This window comes from Rhinopithecus roxellana, chromosome 20, assembly GCF_007565055.1.
Source record: "Rhinopithecus roxellana isolate Shanxi Qingling chromosome 20, ASM756505v1, whole genome shotgun sequence".
Classification (NCBI taxonomy): Eukaryota; Metazoa; Chordata; class Mammalia; order Primates; family Cercopithecidae; genus Rhinopithecus; species Rhinopithecus roxellana.
Genome location: NC_044568.1, coordinates 40956468 through 40979147, shown reverse-complemented (window position 1 = coordinate 40979147; position 22680 = coordinate 40956468). Strand labels below are relative to the sequence as shown.

General features: G+C 55.3%; 2 protein-coding genes across 17 annotated transcripts in view; both read left to right on the top strand.

Moving 5' to 3' along the window:
- The window catches only part of NDRG4 (NDRG family member 4), a 52667-nt gene extending 36898 nt beyond the window's left edge, over nt 1-15769 (top strand). For 4 of the 14 annotated variants that reach the window (XM_010378184.2, XM_010378188.2, XM_010378183.2 and 1 more), the window contains 14 exons: nt 6323-6428; nt 6672-6792; nt 6877-6939; nt 7090-7150; nt 8593-8679; nt 8764-8820; nt 9127-9230; nt 10014-10070; nt 10154-10205; nt 11173-11220; nt 11364-11399; nt 11511-11562; nt 12812-12850; nt 13570-15574. In XM_010378184.2, coding sequence (XP_010376486.1) covers nt 6323-6428; nt 6672-6792; nt 6877-6939; nt 7090-7150; nt 8593-8679; nt 8764-8820; nt 9127-9230; nt 10014-10070; nt 10154-10205; nt 11173-11220; nt 11364-11399; nt 11511-11562; nt 12812-12850; nt 13570-13724 — 1038 coding nt within the window. In that variant the 3' untranslated portion in view covers nt 13725-15574. The other 10 variants (XM_010378178.2, XM_010378176.2, XM_010378186.2 and 7 more) reach the window with 8 other exon arrangements.
- A 1743-nt stretch (nt 15770-17512) lies between these two features.
- Nucleotides 17513-22554, top strand: SETD6 (SET domain containing 6, protein lysine methyltransferase). 3 transcript variants are annotated; one of them, XM_010378196.2, is made up of 9 exons: nt 17514-17658; nt 17872-17961; nt 18037-18181; nt 18271-18412; nt 18554-18748; nt 18884-19004; nt 20116-20296; nt 20467-20609; nt 20787-22554. In XM_010378196.2, the coding sequence occupies exons 1-9, from the start codon at nt 17632-17634 to the stop codon at nt 21111-21113; spliced, it is 1371 nt and encodes a 456-aa protein (XP_010376498.1). In that variant the 5' UTR covers nt 17514-17631; the 3' UTR covers nt 21114-22554. The 3 variants fall into 3 exon arrangements, with proteins under 3 accessions (XP_010376497.1, XP_010376498.1, XP_030780662.1); XM_010378195.2 differs by having other exon boundaries at nt 17513-17658; nt 17872-18181; XM_030924802.1 differs by lacking the exon at nt 17872-17961 and having other exon boundaries at nt 17528-17658; nt 20787-21814.
- Nucleotides 22555-22680: the final 126 nt, after the last annotated feature.

Sequence of the window (22680 nt, the reverse complement as noted above, 5' to 3'; positions counted from 1 at the left end):
TGAGACCTCAGGCCCACCCAGAGTGCTGAGGTACTAGTAGCTGCCGCTGCTTACTAGCCAAGTGACAAAATTACCTAACGTCTCCATCTCTCAGTTTCCTCATCCCTTCTCTAGGTCCATGAGGATTATATGTATTATCCTTGCAACTGCCTGTGCAGTAGGCACTGCTGTTTCTCCCATTTACATATGGAGGCTCAGAGAGGTTGACTGACTTCCCCAAGGTCACACAGCAAAAAAGTGGCAGAGCTATGAGTGGCACCAGGGTTTGGCTGGCAAGACCTGAGCCTACCTTGTCTGGCCACTATGACTGCACAACCACCAGAAAAAAGGGCCAACAATTTGGAGAGGCACACAGACTGCCCCATTTCTCCCTTACCAGGGTCTGGGCAGGGGTGGGGTCAGATCTGGAGTGATTTGTGCAGTTTTTTTCTGATTCTCACAGCAGGCTGGTGAGAAAGGCACACAGTCCCTGCTTTACAGTTAGAAGCCTGAGGCACAGAGAGGTTAAAAAAAAAGTCTTGCCCAAGGTCACCCAGCTAATAGGGGGCCAGGAGGGACTTAAACTCAGGTCAGTGGGTTTGTAGGCAGTGAGCTGAGCAGTCATGGAGGCTGTGGCTTGGAGTGGGCAGTGTCGCAGTTCAGCTTGTCACCTGGGTCCAAAGGTGGGGAGAGGCCACTCAGGGGTCAGAGGTTGGAGTGGGCATAGGATTGGGTGGGGCTTTGGGGGACATGGGAGGGCTTTGTGGGCAGAACAGAGGGCAGGGCTGTGCCTGTTTTCCAAGCCTCTTCCTGTGCCACAGTGGCTGCAGAAACGGAGAGCATAGCCAGGAGGTGATGGGCCAGGGGGACTCCCCATTGTACTTCCCTGCTGCCCCGGGGAGCACAGGGCCTATCAGTCTGCCCTGGGTCTCCAGAGTGAGAGGTGAGAGATGGAGTAGGTGCCCCCAGGCAGAGGACATGGCCAGCAATAGTGTACATAACAGGTGTCGACCAGGTCACCAGGTACCCAGAGATGAGGAGATGACCACTTTCTCTAAGGGCAGTCGGCCCAGCATGCAGGGCTGTCAGCATGGGCTGGGGTCAGTGGTGTGTTCCTTCTTCAGCAAGACAGGGAGAGGAAGCCGGATAGGAGGCAGCTACTGACGTTGATATGCCCATCTCCTGTAGACCCACCTGGCCCTCGTTCCTGGAGGCAGCCAGTTTGGGGCTTGACTCTCGGGTCTCTGGGGAGTAGGACACTAGGACTATCTTAGGCTCTGTGCCCTGATCCCACCCCTGCCCAGGCCTGGCAGGAGAGAAATGGGGCAGTCTGTGTGCCTCTCCAAACTGTTGGCCTCTTTTCTGGCAGTTGTGCAGTTATAGTGGCCAGACAAGTTAGGCTCAGGTCTTGCCAGCCAAACCCTGGTGCCACTCATAGGTCTGCCGCTTCTTTGCTGTGTGACCTTGGGCAAGTCAGTCAACCTCTCTGAACCTCCATATGTAAATGGAAGAAACAGCGGTGCCTACTGCACAGGCAGTTGCAAGGATAATACATATAATCCTCATGGATTATATTTGGGAGCACAGGCACGCAGCATCCCCCTTCTCTCTGTGGCTCCTGCTCTCCCAGCCTTGGGCCCCCTCCTCTGCTCCTCTCCCTGGCCTATTTCCTCTCCTCCCGTGCACTTCTTGGCCTTTATTCTCCTCTGCTCACTCCACCTGCAGACCTCGGTTGAGCTCCCCACCCAGATCCTTGCTTCCCAGGAGGATAGGGCACGGAGCCTGAGATAGCCCTAGTGGTGTGCTCCCCAGAGACCCGAGAGCCAAGCCCCAAACTGGTTGCCTCTGGGAACGAGGGCCTAGTGGGTCTACAAGAGGTGGGCATGTCAATGTCAAGAAGCGCCTCCTAGCCCCGCTTCGTCTCCCTGGTGGCCTGGAGCCCCTGTCAGCAGGGTGAGGGTGGGGAGGACAGAGCTGGTGTGTGCCTGACCATACCCTTGGCCCTGCTATCTGCCCAGGGCCCCTGGCCCCTAAACTCCACTTTCAGTGTGTGGGGAAGCCCCCTGCATCTGCGTGGGCAAGGTGGGAGAAAATCCCTGGTGGGTGGAGGAGCAGCTCTTTGAAGCAGGGTGATAACCCAAGTTGCCCCAGAAAGCAGCAGCTTCCCAGGCCTCCTCAAGGTTAAGCGATGGAACCTTCCTGATGGGGAGGCTGGGCCTGGGGGTCTGGTCCCCAAGATCCTGGGCTTGGGGCCCTCTCGGGCCCTCCATACTCCCCAAGGTGTAGGTCAAGGGCTGTAGCTGTCTGAGCAGTGCCCATGCATGCTGCCCTGCCCCGCATTGGTGAGCTGTGCATGTCCGTGAGGACCTTGTGTGCACCTGACATGGGTGAGTTTGTACATGTGACCTCGGCTCCTGTATTTGGAGGATCCTATATGAGCTACAGCTGTTGGCATGTGCCTGTGTGCTGGGGGCGGATGCAGGGGCTGGGGACCATCAAGGATGATATGTGGCTGGGGTGGGAGGAGCAGTGACAGGGCTGGGGCAAGGAGGACTTCAGAAGCCAATTGGAGCCAGGCTTGTCTACCAGCAGCCAATCTGGGAGCCGGGGCTCCGGGCAAGCGAGTCACTGCTCAGAAACCCTGCAGGGAGGAGGGGCCAGCTAGGCTGGGCCAGGATCTCTGTATAAATGGCCCAGGAGCTGTGCCCCATCACAGAGCCGACCATCTCCCACTCAAGCTGTCCCCGCCCTCTGGACCCGAGTGACTCAGGCCTTTGTTTGTCCTTCCTGGTAGAGGCGGGTTCCCTCCCTCGGCAAGATGCCGGAGTGCTGGGATGGGGTGAGTGAGAGCGCTACGGGCAGCGAGGTGGGCCGGGAGGATGGTGCATCCTTATGACCCACTGCAGGGAGGAAGTGCCCCCTCAGCCCACATCTGGTGGCAGCCCTGCCTTCAATAGCCTCACCCTGGGGTCACTGAGACACGGCCAGAGGGCTCCAGGCTCCCTGGTGATCCTGTTTGCAGGAGTGGCTGGGGGCAGCTGCTAGTCAGAGCCCATAGCAGGGGCTAGGGGGAGCGTGTGGGTGGGGGGTGGGTGACGTATCTGCAGGAAATGGAACGTGGAAGCCACAGTCTGACTTGGCTGCATTGCCGTGTGGACCCGGGCGCCAGTGCCTGCACGTCCCACTGACCGTGTGCCCTCTGGTGTGCGCTTGGATGATGTCTGCCTTGGTGGTGCCTGGGGCCATCAGGCCAGGGGGCGGGGGGTCCTTGGTCAGCCCCCGAGGCTGTGTACCCAGTGTGCGTGCGTGCGGGGTCTGTGCGTGCAGGGGCTGCCGTCCGAGTGGGCGGCCGTCTAGCTTGTTTGGACGGCTGTGCCGGTGTGATGGGAAGGACAGGCAGCCTTTTCCTTAGGAGTTGCCTCACAGTTCCCAGGGCTCTGCTGCGCCAGCCGGGCAGAGGCAAGGAGGACTGGGCCACACAGGAATGATAGCCTCAGGCAGGGGTCCCTGCTGGGGAGGAACGAGGAGGGGTTGCCTGCGTGCCTTATTTTGTAGGTGGGGGAAGGCAACGCTGGAGCCGTGAAGCTGGCAGGGCTAGGGGACCCCAGGTGGAACCCAGGGCACCTCCTCTCGCCGGGGCATCAGGTACCCCGGCTCCTTTCTTTCTCAGGAGGGAGAGGCAGGGGCAGACTCACCCCCACCCCCGGGCCCCACACGCCTGCCCTGCCGGTTCCGCAGACCATAGGTCACCCCGCACGCCCCGAGGCGACGACGACGTCAGCACCTGCCTGTCCATGCAGACCCTGTCCCCTGAATTATTGATGCGGCTGACAGGCCGAACCACAGCACCACCACCACCAACTCCCACACCGGCCCAAAGCCCGGCTCAAAAGCACCCCCCTCCCCTGCAGTGCTCAAGGTCACAGGCGAGGGGAGACGAACAGGCCGAGAGGAGCCGCCACAGCCCCCTTCCCTGCTGCCGCAGTGCTTCCCGCCTGCGCCCACCTGGAGGCGGGGCCGGCTCTGACGTCACCCAGAGCCAATGGGAGTGCTCGGCCCTGAGGGTTGGGCGCCTCAGAGTGCACCGCACTGTGGCCCTTGGGGCGCTGCCCTTGCGCAGTGCTCCAAGGGACGGGGATGCTTGGCTTCGATCTGGCTGAACTGAGTCCTGAGCTCCCCGCAGAGGGTCAGAGAAGGCGTTAGGGAGGTGGGCAGCAGGGTTCAGCGAAAGTCACTGGGCTTTGTAGGACAGGCAGCCCGGCGACGCCCAGGCCCAGCCCCAGCCCTTCCCATCCTGGGAGATGAGCCCTAGTAGGGTCTGATCACGTCACCTCAGAGGGATGGGGACAGGGGCGGCCACACCAGGGGTGGGAGGAGACAGTCGGGACCTGCTCAGCAGCGGAGGGCAGACACCCCTTGCACCCCTCACGTTGACTCGCAGGCTGCGGATCTGGGTTTAGAAGACACCGCCCTGGGCTCTTGACGTCTGAACCCGGGAGGATAACTGTCCTTTATGCAGCAGGAGGCGCATTGCAGCTGTTCTGCAGTCCCACCCTCCAGAGCTGAGAGAACTCACAGGTTGCTGTGAAGGGGCTGCCTGGTCAGGAGCTCCCTCGGGTGGAACCTGATCTCCTGTGAACATGCAGCCTTCAGTACACCGCCCTGGCCCCTGAGACTGGCACCTGGCAGGGCCCACCCTCCCTACTCTGGGATTGACCTTGGGCAAGTCATTCCTCTTTCCCAGCCTCAATTTCCTCCTCTATGGCTTGGGTCTATGTGGCAAGTAAATGAGAAAAGTGTGACTGGGAAGTGTTCCTGGATTTGATGGGCCCCGAGAAAGGACAGGCCTGGGATGGGAGGGACTCTGTGGTCTGTCCCCTCTCAGCCCTGGTGTGGCCTCCTCATCCCCTGAGCTGCATGGCTCACCCTAAGGCTTATTACCAGGGCCCTCCTGGAGGACAACAGGGAAATAAACAGGGCCTGCAAGCCAAAACCTGGCCCCCAGGGTAGAGCCTTTGGCCACCAGGTTGGTGCCAGCTTGTCACTCCATACTGGAGACATAGGCCTGGACAGTTGTCCTCTGAGACCAGATCCACTAATGCCGGCCCCTGAGCAGCTGTCTCCTGCTGTCTAAATCTCCTTTCCCATTTGGAGGCAGGAATTCAGTCAGGTTCTTTCTAAACCAAAGTATCCTCATATGCAAAACAGGGACAAGGGTTCCTGTCTCTTAGGTAACGTGCAGGAAGCCTGGCACACAGTAGGTGCTCAGTCACTTGATGTTTCTTTCATGTCCTTGACCACAGCCCTACCTCCAACTCACTGGGCCACTCACCTGGTTCCCAGGGCTCACGATGATGCAGAGAGGATCTGTTTATTCAGCTCAGACGGCCCCTCTTGAAGTTTGCCCATCCAAGTGTCTAAGAATGATCAGTTTGCAAAGGGACCAATGAGGAGGGCATCTCCCCAAGGCCTAGGGTTGCCCTAGCATAATAGCCCCCTTTCCGGGGCTTTCTCCAAGTGCTAAATGCTCCACAGACGTTGGCTTGTCTGGTTCTCGCAATGTCCCTGTGAGGTGGTTCTGGATGGAGAGGCTGAGGCACAGCAGAGAAGTAACGTGACATGCTCAGATTCACAAGTAGGGGTAGAGCCAGGTCTTCCTGAGGAAGTAATGACCTTGAGCAGCAAAACCAAAGGTGTGAACTCAAGAGGATCCCAGAGCAGGCTCTGCAGAAGGCCTCTAGAGGAGATGGGGACGGGGGTGTGACCCGGGCCTGCCTGAAGGGAGCCCTTGGGGATGCTGGGCTCACAGAGAAGGGCGTTCAAGGTGGAAGCAACCACATGTGCAAGAGCCTTAGAGTGGGAGCCAGGGGCAGTGTAGGGGTCGGGGCTAGGCTTGGCTGACATGGGGTGTTTACTGAGGATTCCAGGCAGGACCACTGAGGCTGTTCCCCTGCAGCAGCAGGAAGTGCCTGAGATTTCTGAGTGTGAGAGGGACTTGGGCTGGGGAGGCAGAGCTGCCCAGGAGGGGCTGCTGCAAGATGGAGAAAAAAAGGCCTGCTTGGACCCTCAAGGGCCGAGGACAGTGACGGCACAAACTGCTGGTTGGTTTGCAGAGAGGACCAGAACTTCCCCACGCAGACCAGTTCATGTTGTCTCTCTGAACAGTCCTAAGAAGGGGTGTTCCATCCATTCGGTCCTCTCTGGGGGCTTCTCGGGGTGAACAGGATGCCCCAAGCAGGGGTTCTACCACATGCCTGACAGGCACCAGGCTGCACCACCTCATTCCCCAGAGGAGCCAGGAGCGGGGCTGCCCACAGTGTCCAGCACGGTCTCTCCCCTCCAGGAGCACGACATCGAGACGCCCTACGGCCTTCTGCACGTGGTGATCCGGGGCTCCCCCAAGGGGAACCGCCCAGCCATCCTCACCTACCACGATGTGGGCCTCAACCGTAAGTGCAGCCCAGCCTCAGTCAGCCCTCCTCTGCCTCCAATCAGCAGTGAGGCCCCCGCCCTCCCCACAGGGCCCTGTCAATCCCACTCGCGCTTAGCTCTGTTGCCTTCGCCCTCCGGGCCTCCATTTCCCTGATGGACCTAAGGCTGACACTTCTGCCTTGTGAGCCCTCTGGGGGCCTGGCCTCCCTTCCAGTCCCCCGGCCCCTCTGCTCAGCCATAGTGGAGGTGTGTCTTTGCAGACAAACTATGCTTCAACACCTTCTTCAACTTCGAGGACATGCAGGAGATCACCAAGCACTTTGTGGTGTGTCACGTGGATGCCCCTGGACAACAGGTGGGGGCGTCGCAGTTTCCACAGGGGTAGGTACCCGGAGCCCCCTCCGCCTGTTTCCAGCTCTGCACCCCAGGCCACACCTGGGCCCTGACCTCCTGCTCTGCCTGCAGGTACCAGTTCCCCTCCATGGAGCAGCTGGCTGCCATGCTCCCTAGCGTGGTGCAGCATTTCGGGTGAGTGCTAGGGCCCAGGGGTGCCTACCCCGACTGCAGAGCCACCTGGCTTCAGCTGAGGGCTTCAGGCTGTGGGCAGGGCCTGCTCTGGGTGACATGTATGGGAAATGGCACCCCTAGCCCTAGAGTGACCAGCCTGTTCTGCACCAGGTTCAAGTACGTGATTGGCATCGGAGTGGGTGCCGGAGCCTATGTGCTGGCCAAGTTTGCAGTGAGTCTCCCCATGCCCCCATTACCCCAAACACCCGGGCAAGCCAGGGATCTCCCTGTGGTGGGGACCGGGGGAACCCTTCAGCCTTGAGGAACTGTCTCTGCTCTTGCTTCTCCTCCTCCCACCTCTTCTTTATGTAGAAAACCTCTTTTTTCTTTTTTCCTCCAGGGAAATTAACTTTTTTTAAAAAGAGGTTCCTTTCTCCATATGGTTTTCTCAAGAGACTACAAACTATAACTTGCTTAAACTATTATCCAAAGCCAGAATTTCTAGTAGCAACAAACTATACAACTAACTTCTGCTCTAGCCACTAAATAAGGATCATCCTTCACTAATTGCCATGGTATTTCAACATGAATAATTTTTTTAGCAAAAAATTTTATTGTGGTTGGGAGGTTTAAAGAAGGCACATTTCAAAAACATCATTGTTGGACAGGAATTCACAAGCTTTTCATCTCTAAAAACAAGCAAAAAAAAAAAAAAAACTAATTTTTCAGGATCCAAGACATTTCCTACTTCAAAAGAAATGACCAAGAATTTTCAACTCCAGTTGCAATGTCAGCACTTAATCATTTTGTTAACTGGAGGCCATTCCCTGCCACCCTAGACAAGCTTGATGTGGCTATGCTGTTTTTCTTTAAACGTGGTCTAACAGTTGAAGAGAAAATACCTATTTTGCAATGCCTAAGGCAAAATAGGCTTTGAAAAGATTGATTTTTTTTCTTAATTTATATCATGAGGGCTTCATTTTCTTTGTTTCTTTTTTTTTTTTTTTTTTTTTTTTTGAGATGGAGTCTTGCTCTGTTACCCAGGCTGGAGTGCAGTGACATGATCTCGGCTCACTGCAACCTCCACCTCCCTGGTTCAAGTAATTCTGCCTCAGCCTCCTGAGTAGCTGGGACTACAGGTGCATGCCACTGCACCTGGCTAATTTTTGTATTTTAGTGGAGACAGGGTTTCACCATATTGGCCAGGTTGGTCTCGAATGCCTGACCTCAGGTGATCGGCCCACCTTCGCCTCCCAAAGTGCTGGGATTACAGGCATGAGCCATGGCGCCTGGCCGGGGCTTCATTTTCTATAAAAGCAAAAAAACAACATGCTTAAGATTTTAAGATGCTTAATAGTCAATTTTGCAATAGCACCATCTTCAAAAATATATTAACAGCTGATTCTGTTGAAAGAGCTTGTGTGTGTGTGTTTGTGTGTGTGTGTGTGTGTGTGTGTAGGGGTGGAAACAATGATAGAGATTCTAAATAAATCCAAGAACTGTGAAGGGTTGGGTGAGAGGAGGACAGGCAGGGGCATCTGGACACGGGTGTGCATGCACGGACCCAGCTGCAGCCGGGCGGCTGACCAGCGGCACCCTGAAGACTTTACAGAGCATTTCTGCCGTCTGCACCCATCCCGGCCTCGCCCAGCCCTGTTTCCCCTCTTACTGCAGCTCATCTTTCCCGACCTGGTGGAGGGGCTGGTGCTGGTGAACATCGACCCCAACGGCAAAGGCTGGATAGACTGGGCTGCCACCAAGGTGTGTGTGGTGACCAGGGATGGGGTGGGTGTACCTAGGGTGGGGCGAGGGGTGGCACTCACGCTGGCGCCCTGCTCCCTGCAGCTCTCCGGCCTAACTAGCACTTTACCCGACACGGTGCTTTCCCACCTCTTCAGCCAGGTAAGGGGGCGGGGGCTTCTGCAGATCTGGGCACTCTGGGATTTGCCCCTCCTGGCTTGGCAGGAGGCAGGCGGGTGTATTTGGCATCTGACCTGGCTCACTCCAGATCGCATCTCCATGATGCTGAGGCATCTGAAAGACAGTCATCCCCTCCCAAGGCCCCACCTCCTACTTGCCAACACTCCCTCTCCCCTGCCTGCTGAATGGGGCGAGGGCCACTCTGGCAGTGACATCTGCCGGCCCCCTCTGAGCCTGCGTCCCTCTGTCTGCTCCTCTGCACGCCCCCATCCATCCCCCTGGGCCTAGGAGGAGCTAGTGAACAACACAGAGTTGGTGCAGAGCTACCGGCAGCAGATTGGGAACGTGGTGAACCAGGCCAACCTGCAGCTCTTCTGGAACATGTACAACAGGTGCGGGTGGGGTCAGCAGCCCTGGGACCCAGCACACCCCAGTGGGGGCCCTTGCACACTACCCCTTGAGGGAGGCAGGCAGGCAACACCCTTGCCCTGGTTTGTAGATGGGCACGATATTGGGCTTCAAAGGAGGTCATTTCCTGCACAAGGTCACACCCTGTGAGGGGCAGAGGGGAACAGGTCTTCAGACTCCGGGCCTTGGGTTCTTCCACTTTCCCTCCTCCCCTGGGGGCTCCCTGCGTGGGAGTGTTGGGGGTGTTGGTGACATCCCTGACTGCAGTAACCCAGCCTTGATATTGACGTCTGCAAAATGGGGAAGAGGTCGGATGAGCCTGTGGTTTGCAAGCTTTGCTCCTTGGAGCCCCCTTTAGGGGCTGCCCTGCCCTGCAGGGAGGTGGCCAGGCCCCCTCACTCACCTGCCCTCCTTCTCATTCTTCTATAAATACTAAGCACCTGCTGTGTGCATGGTGCTAGGAAAACAATAGAGAATAAAGAGACCCAGGGCCTGCCATCCCATATGGTCCAATAGACCAGTAGCAGAAACTCCCACAGCACAGGTGGCGGTACCCATGGCTCTGAGGGGGATAGAGAGCAAAATTTGAGAGCCCACCTGGTATGTGCTGGGGAGTCCAAAAAGCCATGCATAGGGGGCCTCCAGTTCATTTATGTAGAGCAGGTCCATGCCTCCCTGCTTTACCAGTTGGCAGTGTTGGGCTTGGGATGCCCCTCATCCTGTCCTGGGGTGCCCACCTCTGCCCCTCCCCTCCCCCTCCCCCACAGCCGCAGAGACCTGGACATTAACCGGCCTGGAACAGTGCTCAATGCCAAGACGCTCCGGTGAGTGCCTCCTGGCCCTCTGGCCTGCCCCGGCCTTTGCCCCCGTGGCCCAGCCAGACAGCCCTTTTTCTCTGTATCTGCAGCTGCCCCGTGATGCTGGTGGTCGGGGATAATGCACCTGCTGAGGACGGGGTGGTGAGTGAGGGGCTGTGGGCTCACTGGGGGTGTGAGGTAGGTAGGGGTGCGGGGCTCATGGCCCCTGTCCAGCAGGGGCAATTCTTGACCCAGACCAGGGGAGCCTCCAGGGCCGGCAGTGGATGGTGGGCTTCTCGTCCACTTTCCCACAGTCTTGCCAAGCCTTACATCTGCCATAGCCCCCATCCTTCTGGCAGGGGAGGCCTGGAAATGGGGAGGGCTGGGGCCAGGGCTGGGCCATCAGAAGGTCCCCTCTTCCCTCCCCAGCAGCACAGCCCCAACTTGGTCCCTACCTACCTCAGGCCCAGGGCCTACGATCTCTTTTTTCTGAAATGTGATTGAGTCATTATAAATCATTAATGCATACAGCGGCACAGTCTCCCTTTCCCCATCACCTGCACCTGTTACGTTTGGGGGCCATGTGTCACCCCTCGTGCTGGAAGTCTGGGAGCAGGTGGCCTGGGGCTGTGAGGCCCCATTAGCACAGAGCTGCTGGGAAGCTGCAGGGTCCAGAAGTGCCCAAGCAGCCCCGTGCTCCCTGGAAATACCAGGCTTTCCCGTGCCCACTGGGAGGTCCTGGAAGAGTGCGGTGGTGGGCTGTGCCAGCCCCCTCTACCCAGTCTCTCTCAGACCCTCGGCACCCTTCACCTCACTGCTGAGGGCCCCAGGACTTTTTCCCAGGCCAGTCCCACCACGGCAGCCCAGCCTTTGCCTGACTCCCACTCCTAGCAGTTGTGAGTGGGCTCCAAGGGTCCCAGGACCTTCAGGGGGGCTGCTAAACTGGTCTCCAAGAACGTGGGGAGCCCTGGGAGAAGAAAGCCTGGGAGAAGCAGCCTGTCACAGGTGCTGGGTCTCCCTCTGCCTCCCTGCACCCCCTCTCCTCCCCAGCTTGGGGCATCAAACCTGCCTTAGCAACAGGGGTGGGGAGGAGCAGGGGCTGTTGCTGAAGCTGGCTCCTTGTCCCCAGGTGGAGTGCAACTCCAAACTGGACCCGACCACCACAACCTTCCTGAAGGTGAGGCTTTCTTCCCCAGCCCTAGGCCAGCTTCCCTAGCATGGGCCCAACCTCAGGGAGGGGCTTGCCTGGGGTCCCAGTCAGGTGGGAGCTTGTCCTGGAGTGAGGGCCCTGCTCAAGTCACCCCACTTTCTCCCTTGCAGATGGCAGACTCCGGAGGGCTGCCCCAGGTCACACAGGTGAGACTTTTGGCCCTCCTGCCTTTACCTCTATGGGGTGGGGGAAGCCCCTACCCTCCCCGCTAATCCTAGGCAGCCAGTGAAACCATGTGCTTGTCCTGCCCTCCGCAGCCAGGGAAGCTGACTGAAGCCTTCAAATACTTCCTGCAAGGCATGGGCTACAGTGAGTACATTTCCACCCCTCCACACCTAGAGACCAGTGGGCAGGCAGTGCTGGGGTGGGGTTCCTGTTTGCAGGGCTGGCACGTGGTGTCAGGTGGTACTGGGGAGCCCACAGGCATAGTTTTGTGTGACCTGGGCCCCGGATGCTGGGCCCCACAGATGCCACCTGAGTTGCAAGTTGGGCATCCCAGGCTGTGCCCAGCTCCCCTTTGCCCTTAGGGAGGACTTGGCGCACTGTTCTGATGGCAGTGCTGGGCATACTGGGGGAAGAGACTCTTCTCTCTGTGCTGGGGGTCCAGCCAGGGAAGCCTGTCTGGGGGTGAGGCACACTCCCCTCATGTGCCCCAGGGCTTGGGGTCAGAGCTGGGCCTACGGCACCTGAGAAGGCCTTTTGAAACAACTGGTGGCTGCACCCGGGGCGTCATAGGAGTGGGCTTGGAGCCTGGGACCAGGGAAGGCAATTGGGGCCGCCTGGGCATTCAGAGAGCTGAAAGCAGCTGAACCTGAGTTGACAGATCTGAAAATCTGGGTCTGAGGTAGAACCAGGTACACACACACAGACACACACCCCCCTTGTGTGTCTCCTCGACTTCCCCTTCCCTCTAAGACATACCTGTTTCCAGCTCCCCAATGCCAGGAGGCAAACTTCCTCTTCTCAGTTTGTTTTTTATTGCCCTCCAGACTTCAGCCTCTGGAGCTGGTATCTCCAGGGCAAACAGGGGGCGGCCTGTGGGAAGGCTGGGGAGGACACCCAGGAATAGAGTGCTCTCTGGAGCAGGGCAGAGCCCTGGGGCCCACAGAGGGGCTCCGCAGGAGCGCAGAGGCTGGGATCAGGGCACAGCAAGCATTTGTGAGGTGAATGGAGGAACCTTGTCAGGCGCTGAGATGCGTTCTCAGGGTCCTGGGGAGAAACTCCACCAGGCAGCCGAGCTGGGAGAGGCACAGAGGGGGCAGGCCTCCCCAGTTCTGTACACAGGAGACTGAGGCCCAGCAGAATGGTGAGGGGATAAGCACCCCACCGGTTGTCAGGGCTTCCTTGGGCCAGACATCCTTCTGGGGACCACTGCTGGGTGGGCGGGCAGGCAGAAGTGGGCTTCCGGAGCCTCTGACCCTGCCCCCAGCCTCTCTGTGCCTGCCCTTTGTCCCATCTCTCCGGCTCATCTCAATGCCCTGGCCTCAGTGGACCACGCTCTTCACTGTGTTGTGTCTCCCCCACCCCGCCCCCTCTCTGGCTCTGTCTTCTCTCTTAGTTGCGTACTTGAAGGACCGAAGGCTGAGTGGAGGAGCAGGTAGCCACATAGCCCTTCCCCTGATGCATGGACGCCCAGCCTCCCCCTCCCCCGCTCCTGCTGCAGCCAGGCTGCATCTTGCTGTGGTTTGGAATCTTCTTGTGTCCTGTTCAACTCAGAAACCCCACAGATTCTTGTTTTTCTGCAGACTTGGCCTCTAGGTTGGCTGGGTTGCAGAGCAGTCTTGCTTCTAGGTTGTCATGAGCTGCGTGGCTTCCAGAGCTCTGGGGATTGGAAACAGACCCTCCTTAGAGGTAGAGCCCAGGTCTGGCCCTGCCTGAGCCGGAGGTGGCCAGGAGCGTTCAGGATAGAGTTTGCTGCCCGCAAGTCTTGCTTGTAAAACTCCGAATAAGGGCAGAGTCTGAATTGAGGGTGACCACCGCTTCGTATCCTCCTTTACAGAAGCAGTCCTACTTCTCCACCGGCATCCTCGAGGGAGGCACAGCTGGAAACCCAGCACCTCCCTGCACCAGCTGCTCAGGGCTGCCTGGTCAGCTGCTTGAGAGGGCCCTGCTGGCCACAGCCCCCTAGGACCACTCACTGTCGCTGGCCCTGCATGCCCCCGGCCCGACAGCTGTCGCCAGCCTCCTGGCTCGGGAGGGGCCCTTTGTGCCTTCGAGGAACGGTTCGCTAGCCGCTTTGCTTGCAGCCTACTTTTCCCACCAGAGGCGCCTGGCACTGCCCACCAGTCCTCAGGCCCACCCTGTCTCTGTCCACAGTGCCCTCGGCTAGCATGACCCGCCTGGCACGCTCCCGCACTGCATCCCTCACCAGTGCCAGCTCGGTGGATGGCAGCCGCCCACAGGCCTGCACCCACTCGGAGAGCAGCGAGGGGCTGGGCCAGGTCAACCACACCATGGAGGTGTCCTGTTGAAGCCCTCGATCCCGCTGACGACGCCCACCTGTCCGCCCACGTCGAGGCCCCACCGCCATCCTTGCGCCGGCTCATGTTCCCTTTAGTTTATTTTTGTGAGGGCAAAGGGGAGGAAATGGGGTTCTGTTTGAAAAAAATGAGGGGCTCTTAGATCCTTCAGCGGAACAGTCTCCAGGTGTTTTGAGGGGCTCACTCCTCCCCACCCCATCTCACTCTCCATGGTAACTTGGCCGACTTGACCCCTCTCATCTCACTCCCTGCGGCCCAGGCACAGGAGGGCAGGGCCACAGGGAGGGAGATTCTCTAAGGATCCAGGCCATTCCTGGGTGAGCCCTTGGGCAGGCATGTTTGCAGATGGGAGAGGCTTCGAGAGGGTGGTTACTGGGCCCACAGGGGTGCAGGGCCAGCTCAGGCACTGGCGTGGGGGCCCTGGGAGACCCCTTCCCCCACTCTCCAAGCACACCCGTTTCTGTCTCGTGACAATCATCTGGACAATAGCCACAAGGGGGCGCTCGGACCAGGCAGCCACTTTCCTGGTGCTCTCTGGGCCCAGCTGGTGCTGTAGGGCCAGGCAGGCAGGGGCATCAGGGGGTTTCTCTGCCCAAGGAAGACAGAACATGGAGAACCGTAAGGGCAGGAACCCCACAGACTGTCCCTTCCAGCCCACACTCTGCCACCTCCTGGCCCTCTCCCATTTCTGAGCCAAGGCCTCCCAGAGGCAGAAGTTGCCTGGTCCTCTGTCCCCACAGTGACCTGACGGGGGGTGAGGGAGAAGGAAGAGAGAGCCCATGTGTGGCATGTGTGCCCTGAGAACTTCGTGGTGACTGCCTTTGGGAGCCCGCAGGTAGCCAGAGGCAGGGGTAGCTGAGTTCCTGGAGACCCCTTTTTTGCCCCCAGTTTCCCCAGAGGGCAACGCCATCAGCAGCAGTGTGGTGTTTCCCGCAGAGCTCTGGCCAGGCTGTGCCAGCGTGTCCCGGAAGCATCACTAAGGAAGAGAGAGTTTATTCAGTCAACTGGCCCAAGGCAGCGAGAGTTCCACAGTCCCATACCCCATAGCCCCCGGGGCTGGGGCTTACTGGGGGCTGATGATTCTGGACATGAACAAGAGCCAGGTAGAGGAGAAAGGCTTCCCCCACACCCCAGCCCCCTGCTGTCCCCTGAAGCCCAGGACTGTGTTGTATGCTTCCCATCCACCCACCTTACCCCATAGCATCCTGCAGCCCAGAAACCAGAGCCATTTGTCTCAGACCCTAAACCAATGGTCACAAACCTCAAAACAGAGGGGAGAGAGCAATGAAAACATGAAGGGCTGTGGAGGAGGAGGGTTGCGGCGTGTGTTCTGAGGCTGAGAGGACACCTACATGCGTATTTCCTCTACACACATCACCCCCCCTTCTGTAATCTTAAGCCATGACTAGCCTGGTGGTGTGTTAGTTTGTGCCGAGTTCTACCCCCTCATGTGCTTCTTCTGAATACTGAATGTGACTGGTTGAAAGCTGGTAGAATTCATCCCTCTTACTGTAGATAGCACTGCAAATCTTGGAATTTTTTTTGTTTTTTGCTGTTTCCAGATGAAATATCTATAAATATCTATACATTATATATATAGATGTGTGTGTGTGTGTGTGTGTGTGTACATTGGGTCCTCCCATGTGTGGTGGTCCTCTGGAGGTTGTCTCTTTGGTCAAGGTGAACTTTTAATGTTTATTATTTTCTTCTCCGCACAAAGAGCCTAATTCTGTGTATTCTGGTGGCTGCTGTCATGAGATGACAAAATGTAAAACAAAACTCTAGTCAACGTAGAAAGAGTTAACTGTGCTGAAAAACTAATAAAGAACCTAAGAATTCCAGTGTGGTGATGCCATGCCCATCGTGGGAAGCTTTTGGAGCGACAGAATGTTTGGGCAGGGGCTGCTGGTGCTGCTTGGTTTGGGGTGAGGGTGCTAGGAGAGGATGGTCTCCACCCATCTTTCTATTTCCAGTATATGTCACATTATTTTACCAGTGAGAGGAGAGTGTGACAAACATTAAAAGCCTTATGTGCTAATTTCTGCTTAAACCCCTGACTCTGTGACAAAATAACAGCTCTCTTCAGCCAGGTGCGGTTGCTCAAGCCTGTAATCCCAGCACTTTGGGAGGCTGAGGCGGGCAGATCACTTGAGGCCAGCAGTTAAAGACCAGCCTGAGCAACACGGTGAAACCCCATCTCTACTAAAAATAGAAAAATTAGCCGGGTGTGGTGGCACGTGCCTGTATTCCCAGCTACTCGGGAGGCTGAAGCAGAAGAATCTCTTGAACACGGGAGGCAGAGGTGGTAGTGAGCGGAGATCATGCCACGGCACTCCAGCCTGGGTGACAGAGTGAGACTCTGTCTCAAAACAAAAAATACAGCTCTCCAGAAAAAAAATGCTTTAAAAACAAAACAAAACACCCCTGCCCTCCAAATCTCTTGACTGAGTCACTACATTCCTTCAAAGATAAATGACCTGTTCTTTGCCTTCTCCTAAACATACAATCATGTCTGACAGGGTTAATGATTATACTTCTGCAATCTATAACCAGATATACTTATCCCTAAACTTTGATATGATTTTACACATACTAAATCTTCAACTACATATAACCTAAACTAAAATACCCTGTTACAGCAGCCTCACAAGATTACTCCTGGGCTACAGGCTTCTAAATCAAACTAATTTTAATTATTTAAAAGCTTAATATTTTTTCTTTAGTCAACATACCAATCCTTACATTAATCCTACAGGGTAGGTATTGTCTTAGTTTCGCAGGTGAGGAGACTAAGCTTCAGGAAAAAGGATCTGCCTTAATAATAGACCAGGCCGGGCGCGGTGGCTCACGCCTGTAATCCTTGCACTTTGGGAGGCCGAGGCGGGCGGATTGCCTGAGCTCAGGAGTTCAAGACCAGCCTGGGCAACGCGGTGAAACCCCGACCCTACTAAAAATAAATACAAAAAATGAGCTGGGCGTGGCAGCGTACGCCTGTAGTCCCGGCTACTCAGGAGGCTGAGGCAAAATTGCTTGAACCCGGGAGGTGGAGGTTGCAGTGAGCCGAGATTGCACCACGCACTCCAGCCTGGGCGACAGAGCGAGACTCCGTCTCCCCACCTCCCCAAAAAAGAGAAAAACAAAAACAATGTTGAGCTCCGGCATTGCTTGGTTTCAAAACCCATTCCTGTAACCTCTATATTCACAGCCTCATTTTCTTAAATTTAACAGCATGCTACTTCCCCAGGTTTAACCACCATTTGTTTTATTCATTTATTTGCCCAATAGGTAGATATTGAGTCCTTACCATGTCAGCTAATAAAACCCACCACGTGCTACGCAGTAGACTAAAAAACGAGGAGGTACTGGCAAATAAGGGCAGAGAGGATCTATTCTAGATCCAGGAGCCCTCTAGGCCACGCTATGCGGAAACACACACGAAAACTGCTCTGAAAGCATACCACCAGTAAAACGATTCCATGGCCATCGGTAACAAGGGGTCGAGATCAGGAGGTCGCTGGCCGCCCAGATGCGTCGCTCACCACCGGCCGGCCGCCAGACCCTCGGCTTCCGATCCAGAAACCGTATTTTGTTCCTACACCCAGACCGCAAGAAGCCTCAGCCCTCGGGGACAGACCAAAGGCCAGGGTTGTACCTGGCTTACAACCAGGCTCCAAGCGGCACGGGACGCTCCTTCTGCACTCGGACCGCGCAAGTGCAATTGGAGATAATGGACTCAAGATGTTTTCAGTAGGAACGATTCCAGCCAGCGCTAAGCCGGGGCAATCTGCAGCGTGCACGCCAAAACAGGCACCACGTGGTTCCGGCGCCGGGGCGGGGCCAGAGACGCCGGAAGTGGCCGCGAGCTCCAGGGGCCCACGGGGCGGCGCGCTTTCAGACCATGGCGACCCAGACGAAGCGCCCACGGGTGAGTGGCGGGTGCGGGGTCCAGCCTTCTCCTTCGCGCTTCACCCCTCCTCCGCCCTTAGGGCCGTGCGCCTGCGCCCCCTCCGCTCCCTCCCGCGGGTCCCGCGCCCCCCTCCCCTAGTCCCCACCTCCACCCAAGCGCGCGCCGCGGTCTACTGCCGTTCCCAGCGGGCTCTCTGGGGCCGGGCATGGTCACTGCGCGCACTTGTCTCAGGTGGCGGGGCACGTGGACGGCGGCGACCCGGATCCTGTGGCCGGCTTCCTGAACTGGTGCCGGCGGGTGGGGCTGGAGCTGAGTCCCAAGGTGAGCGAGCGAGCCGGCGGACTGAGGACCCGCGGCGGGGCGCGGGCTGCCCTGACCAGCCCTCCTCCTGCTCAGGTGGCGGTCAGCCGGCAGGGCACGGTGGCCGGCTACGGCATGGTGGCCCGGGAGAGCCTGCAGGCCGGAGAACTGCTGTTCGTGGTACCGCGGGCCGCGCTCCTGTCGCAGCACACCTGCTCCATCGGCGGCCTGCTGGAGCGAGGTGGGCACGGCGGCGGGCTAGGGCTCTGGGGCTGGGCGGGTCGGGCCCGCGAGGCCGCGCCGGGGCGCTCACACCTGTGTCTCCCTCAGAGCGAGGCGCGCTGCAGAGCCAGTCGGGCTGGGTGCCACTGCTACTGGCGCTCCTCCACGAGCTTCAGGCCCCGGCCTCACGCTGGAGGCCGTACTTTGCGCTCTGGCCGGAGCTGGGCAGCTTGGAGCACCCGATGTTCTGGTGAGAACTTTGGGAGGGGTTGGGGAACGCCTGCACCGTATCCTGCTGCAGGAAGTTTCCCCGCCACCCGCCCCTGCACCAGTCCTGCCCAGTAAAGTGTGTGAAGGGATGAAGGGAACCTGGGTGTGGGTGTCCCTGCAGGCCAGAGGAGGAGCGCCGGTGCCTGCTGCAGGGCACAGGCGTACCTGAGGCCGTGGAGAAGGATTTGGCCAACATCCGCAGCGAGTACCACTCCATCGTGCTGCCCTTCATGGAAGCCCACCCCGATCTCTTCAGCCTCAGGGTTCGCTCCCTAGAACTCTACTATCAGCTCGTGGCCGTTGTGATGGCCTATAGGTCAGTGGGTGGAGCCTCTGAGGACGGAACCCTTTTCTTTAGAACTGTAGAGAGGGACAAAAGGGGAAAAACAGTGAAATCCACCCCCAGTCCCTCACCCAAGACAGGGCCTTAGCCAGGTTCTGTCAATGGCAGCTTTCAGGAACCACTGGAAGAAGAGGAGGATGAAAAGGAGCCCAACTCCCCAGTGATGGTGCCTGCTGCAGACATACTAAACCACTTAGCCAATCACAATGCCAATTTAGAATATTCTGCGGTGAGTGGAGTTCTTATTGGTGCACTGAGCATGATTCAAGCCATTGTCTTAGGCTCCATTCTCTTACTAGTGCTACAAAATGAGGTGAAATCAGCTCCTCCTGTATGTACTTCTGGTGTGCTTACTACTGTAGAATCATTTGAATGCAAAACATTTTAAAGTCCTCAAAGTAAGTTGGGGTTAACCCTCTGATAAACTATACTATCATCATTTATTTAGTGCTAGAGATTGGGTGGTCTGCATAGCCATGTTTCATTCCCTGCTGGCTGATCACATCAGTGAGCCCAGACTGTGTGTGGCTCTGTGGATAGCAGCCTGGAACAGTGATAGTCTCCGTGTTTTGTAGGGATGAGGACATTCACAGGCCAGAGGTCTAAGATGATCCTAGAACTGGTACAAAGCTGTGTTTATACCAGCTCTGTTCTATACGGAAAGTTGCCTGAAAAGATGACCCATTTATAGGATGGAAAATTAATTAAGTATGATTATTTCTTAATCCTTGCCTCCATTTTCCTTTCCCACTTCGATCTGCGAAAGTTTCATCCCCCACCGCCGAGGAGGAGTCTCGCTGTGTCACGCACGCTGGAGTGCAGTGGCGTGATCTCAGCTCACTGCAACTTCCGCCTCCCGGATTCAAGCAGTTCTACCTGCCTCAGCCTCCCGAGTAGCTGGGATTACAGGCTCCCGCCACCATGCCCGGCTAATTTTTGTATTTTTTAGTAGGGACAGAGTTTCGCCATGTTGGCCAGGCTGGTCTTGGAACTCCTGACCTCAGGTGATCCACCCACCTTGGCCTCCCAAAGTGCTGGGATTACAGGTGTGAGCCACTGCGCCCAGCCAAAGATTTCATTTTTAAAGCTAGCAACTTTTTAAGTGCTGAAGAGGACTGCAGAAATCCACCCACTTAAACATGAAGCTGGCCTTTTAAAGTTAGTCTAACCTTTTTTTGTTTCACAGTTCAGGGTCTAACAGGAACTAAAGGTAGAACTTTGGTAGCTAACAGCATCAGTCCCATGGCTGAACTACACCTGCTAAAGGCTCTTAAGTGGAAGTAATCTTCATGGGGCTGGCCCGTGAAAGGCATGGCCCCAGCTTCTCCCTTTCACCTCAGAATTGTCTTCGGATGGTAGCCACTCAGCCCATTCCTAAAGGCCATGAGATTTTCAACACTTATGGGCAAATGGCTAACTGGCAACTGATTCATATGTACGGTTTTGTTGAACCATATCCTGACAACACAGATGACACAGCTGACATTCAGATGGTGACAGTTCGTGAGGCAGCATTACAGGGTGAGTGTATCGTTAACTCAATATTTGACACTGATGGTGTGTCTATACCCACACCTCAGGTTAAAACAGCTTTGCTAAATAGCAGTTGACTTTGTAGACTGGGTGGCAGACTAAAGAAAAAATGAGCCATTGGGTGTACTGAGCCTTTCACATTGCTATTTCATCTACAGGAACAAAAACTGAAGCTGAAAGGCTCCTAGCGTATGAGCGCTGGGATTTCCTATGCAAACTGGAGATGGTAGGGGAAGAAGGAGCCTTTGTGATAGGGAGGGAGGAGGTGCTAACTGAAGAGGAGCTGATCACCACACTAAAGGTAAAGGGCTGAAAATGGCCATTTAATGCTGATAATCTAAGTATTTAAAGCAAAACAGCTAGAAGATGAGGAAATGTGGGGTTTTTAATAAATGCTAAGATGGGTTTAATCTCCTGAATCATTTCGGAAGTACAAAAGTAGTACATCCGAATTAAAGGGCCCTGTGGTTGTTTCTAGGTACTGTGCATGCCTGCTGAGGAGTTCAGAGAGCTTAAAGACCAGGATGGAGGGGGAGATAATAAAAGGGAAGAGGGCAGCCTGACGATCACAAATATTCCCAAGCTCAAAGCATCGTGGAGACAGCTGCTTCGAAACAGTGTTCTATTGACCTTACAGACCTATGCCACAGACTTAAAAACTGACCAAGATTTACTCAGTAATAAGGAAGTCTATGCCAAACTCAGCTGGAGGGAACAGCAAGCCTTACAGGTTCGCTATGGTCAGAAGATGATCTTACATCAGTTGTTGGAACTGACACAAGTGAGCAGTTTCCCTGTTCCCTGAAGGAACAGCAATAAGAACTTTTATTCTAAGCTAGTACGCATTGATGTTTGAAAAAGGGGGAAATTTGGATCTTTTTCTTATTAAACACCAAGAGGAAAAGTAGCAAAGGTGGTGTGCTAGGATAAACTGAGGTAAGGGTGATGTGTTTTAGGATTGAGAACAGCAGACTTGGGAATCACTGCTAATTGTTAAAGCATGTTACAGCTATTTTGTTCTCAGTTTTAACCAAAGCCAGTGGAAATATGGTGGTAGTACGTCGTCTTGTTGTGTTTCAGCATTTAATAATAGACTTTGGGGGTAGACCCTGGTTTAAATCTTAAGTCTAGTTTGAGGAAATCACTTAACCTTTATTTAAAAGACTGGATTTAATAAGCTGTGTAACTGGCACTCAATGATCAGTTACCCGAAGTTCACTCTATGTGGCACAAACCACCCCTCAGGGAATAAACCCTAAGACATCACTCAAAGAGGACTTCAATTATTTAATTTTGAACTGTTTTGTCCTCTCTGGCTGTAAAACTTGTCATGAAAGGTAAGGCAAATTTTAAGTGGGTTAAGTTTTAAAATACACATCTACTCATTTTCTTTAAAAAGAAAAAATACCAAAATACCTGGGGGTATTAAAACTGGGCATTTTAAATTCTGTTTAACCAGAGAAACCTGCTCCAGCAATTTTCCAGTGTTGAAATAGGAAGAAAAATGGTTTCCTTAAACATGCCAGCTTAGTTAGTGGGAATGACCTATCATTCAGCAGGTAGTTGATGGTTCCCCATGGCCCCAAGGTCTGCAAGGCTGGACTGTCCACTTTTCCTCCTCACCACCAGCACTGGCTGCTGCTACTGAGAAAGGCACAGTGGACTCGTGTGTGTCATGACTTTAATGGTTAGCTACAGTATGCATACACATACAAGAAGTAGGGGAGCTGAAGCCCGGGAAAAGGCTACAAAATACAACACAGGGACCAATACATTTGCAAAACATTCAAAACCCTTATAAAAGGGGCTGTATTGGTCCTTTCAACTTTGTCATTATTCAGCTTAGCCTGTATGGCCATTCAGTGGGGTAATGGGGAGAACAATTAATGAGATTTTTAATGAGATTTGGTTCCCTTCCCTATATTCCCACTGTTTTTAAGTTTCAGAAGAGGGATGTAGGGGTGAGGGTAGGGGGTGGGCTTTAGGCCTGGTCTGGTTTCCCTTTATATAAAGAGCTGACCCCCATCTCACGCGGCTGAGGTGTATAATCCCCAAAATAAGTAAGATGGTACAAATGCAGTCAGCTTTGGAATGGGTTTGGGTAGAGAAAAACAGAAACTCATGGGATTCCAATTGTGAGCCCTTCCCATGTTCCCAGACATATCAAATTCTAGCACATCCACATTTTTAATAACTTAGTGATTGTAAGGTCCCCTGTCCACATTAAAAAAATAAGTTACATAATATTTAAACTGGCTTTTTGCTATTCTTTGGGATACCAGGAATGTCAGAGGACATGGAGCTATGCCCTCAGACAAGTGCATGGCATCAGCTGCCTCTTTATTACAAGGTACCAGTTTATGTACTTGCCT

Coding starts and splice junctions, on each gene's coding strand:
- SETD6 (XM_010378195.2), top strand. CDS start 17,632: ATGGCGACCCAGACGAAGCGCCCACGG. Junction 17,659..17,871: donor CCCAGACGAAGCGCCCACGG/GTGAGTGGCGGG, acceptor CACTTGTCTCAG/GTGGCGGGGCACGTGGACGG. Junction 19,005..20,115: donor CCAATTTAGAATATTCTGCG/GTGAGTGGAGTT, acceptor CTTTCACCTCAG/AATTGTCTTCGGATGGTAGC.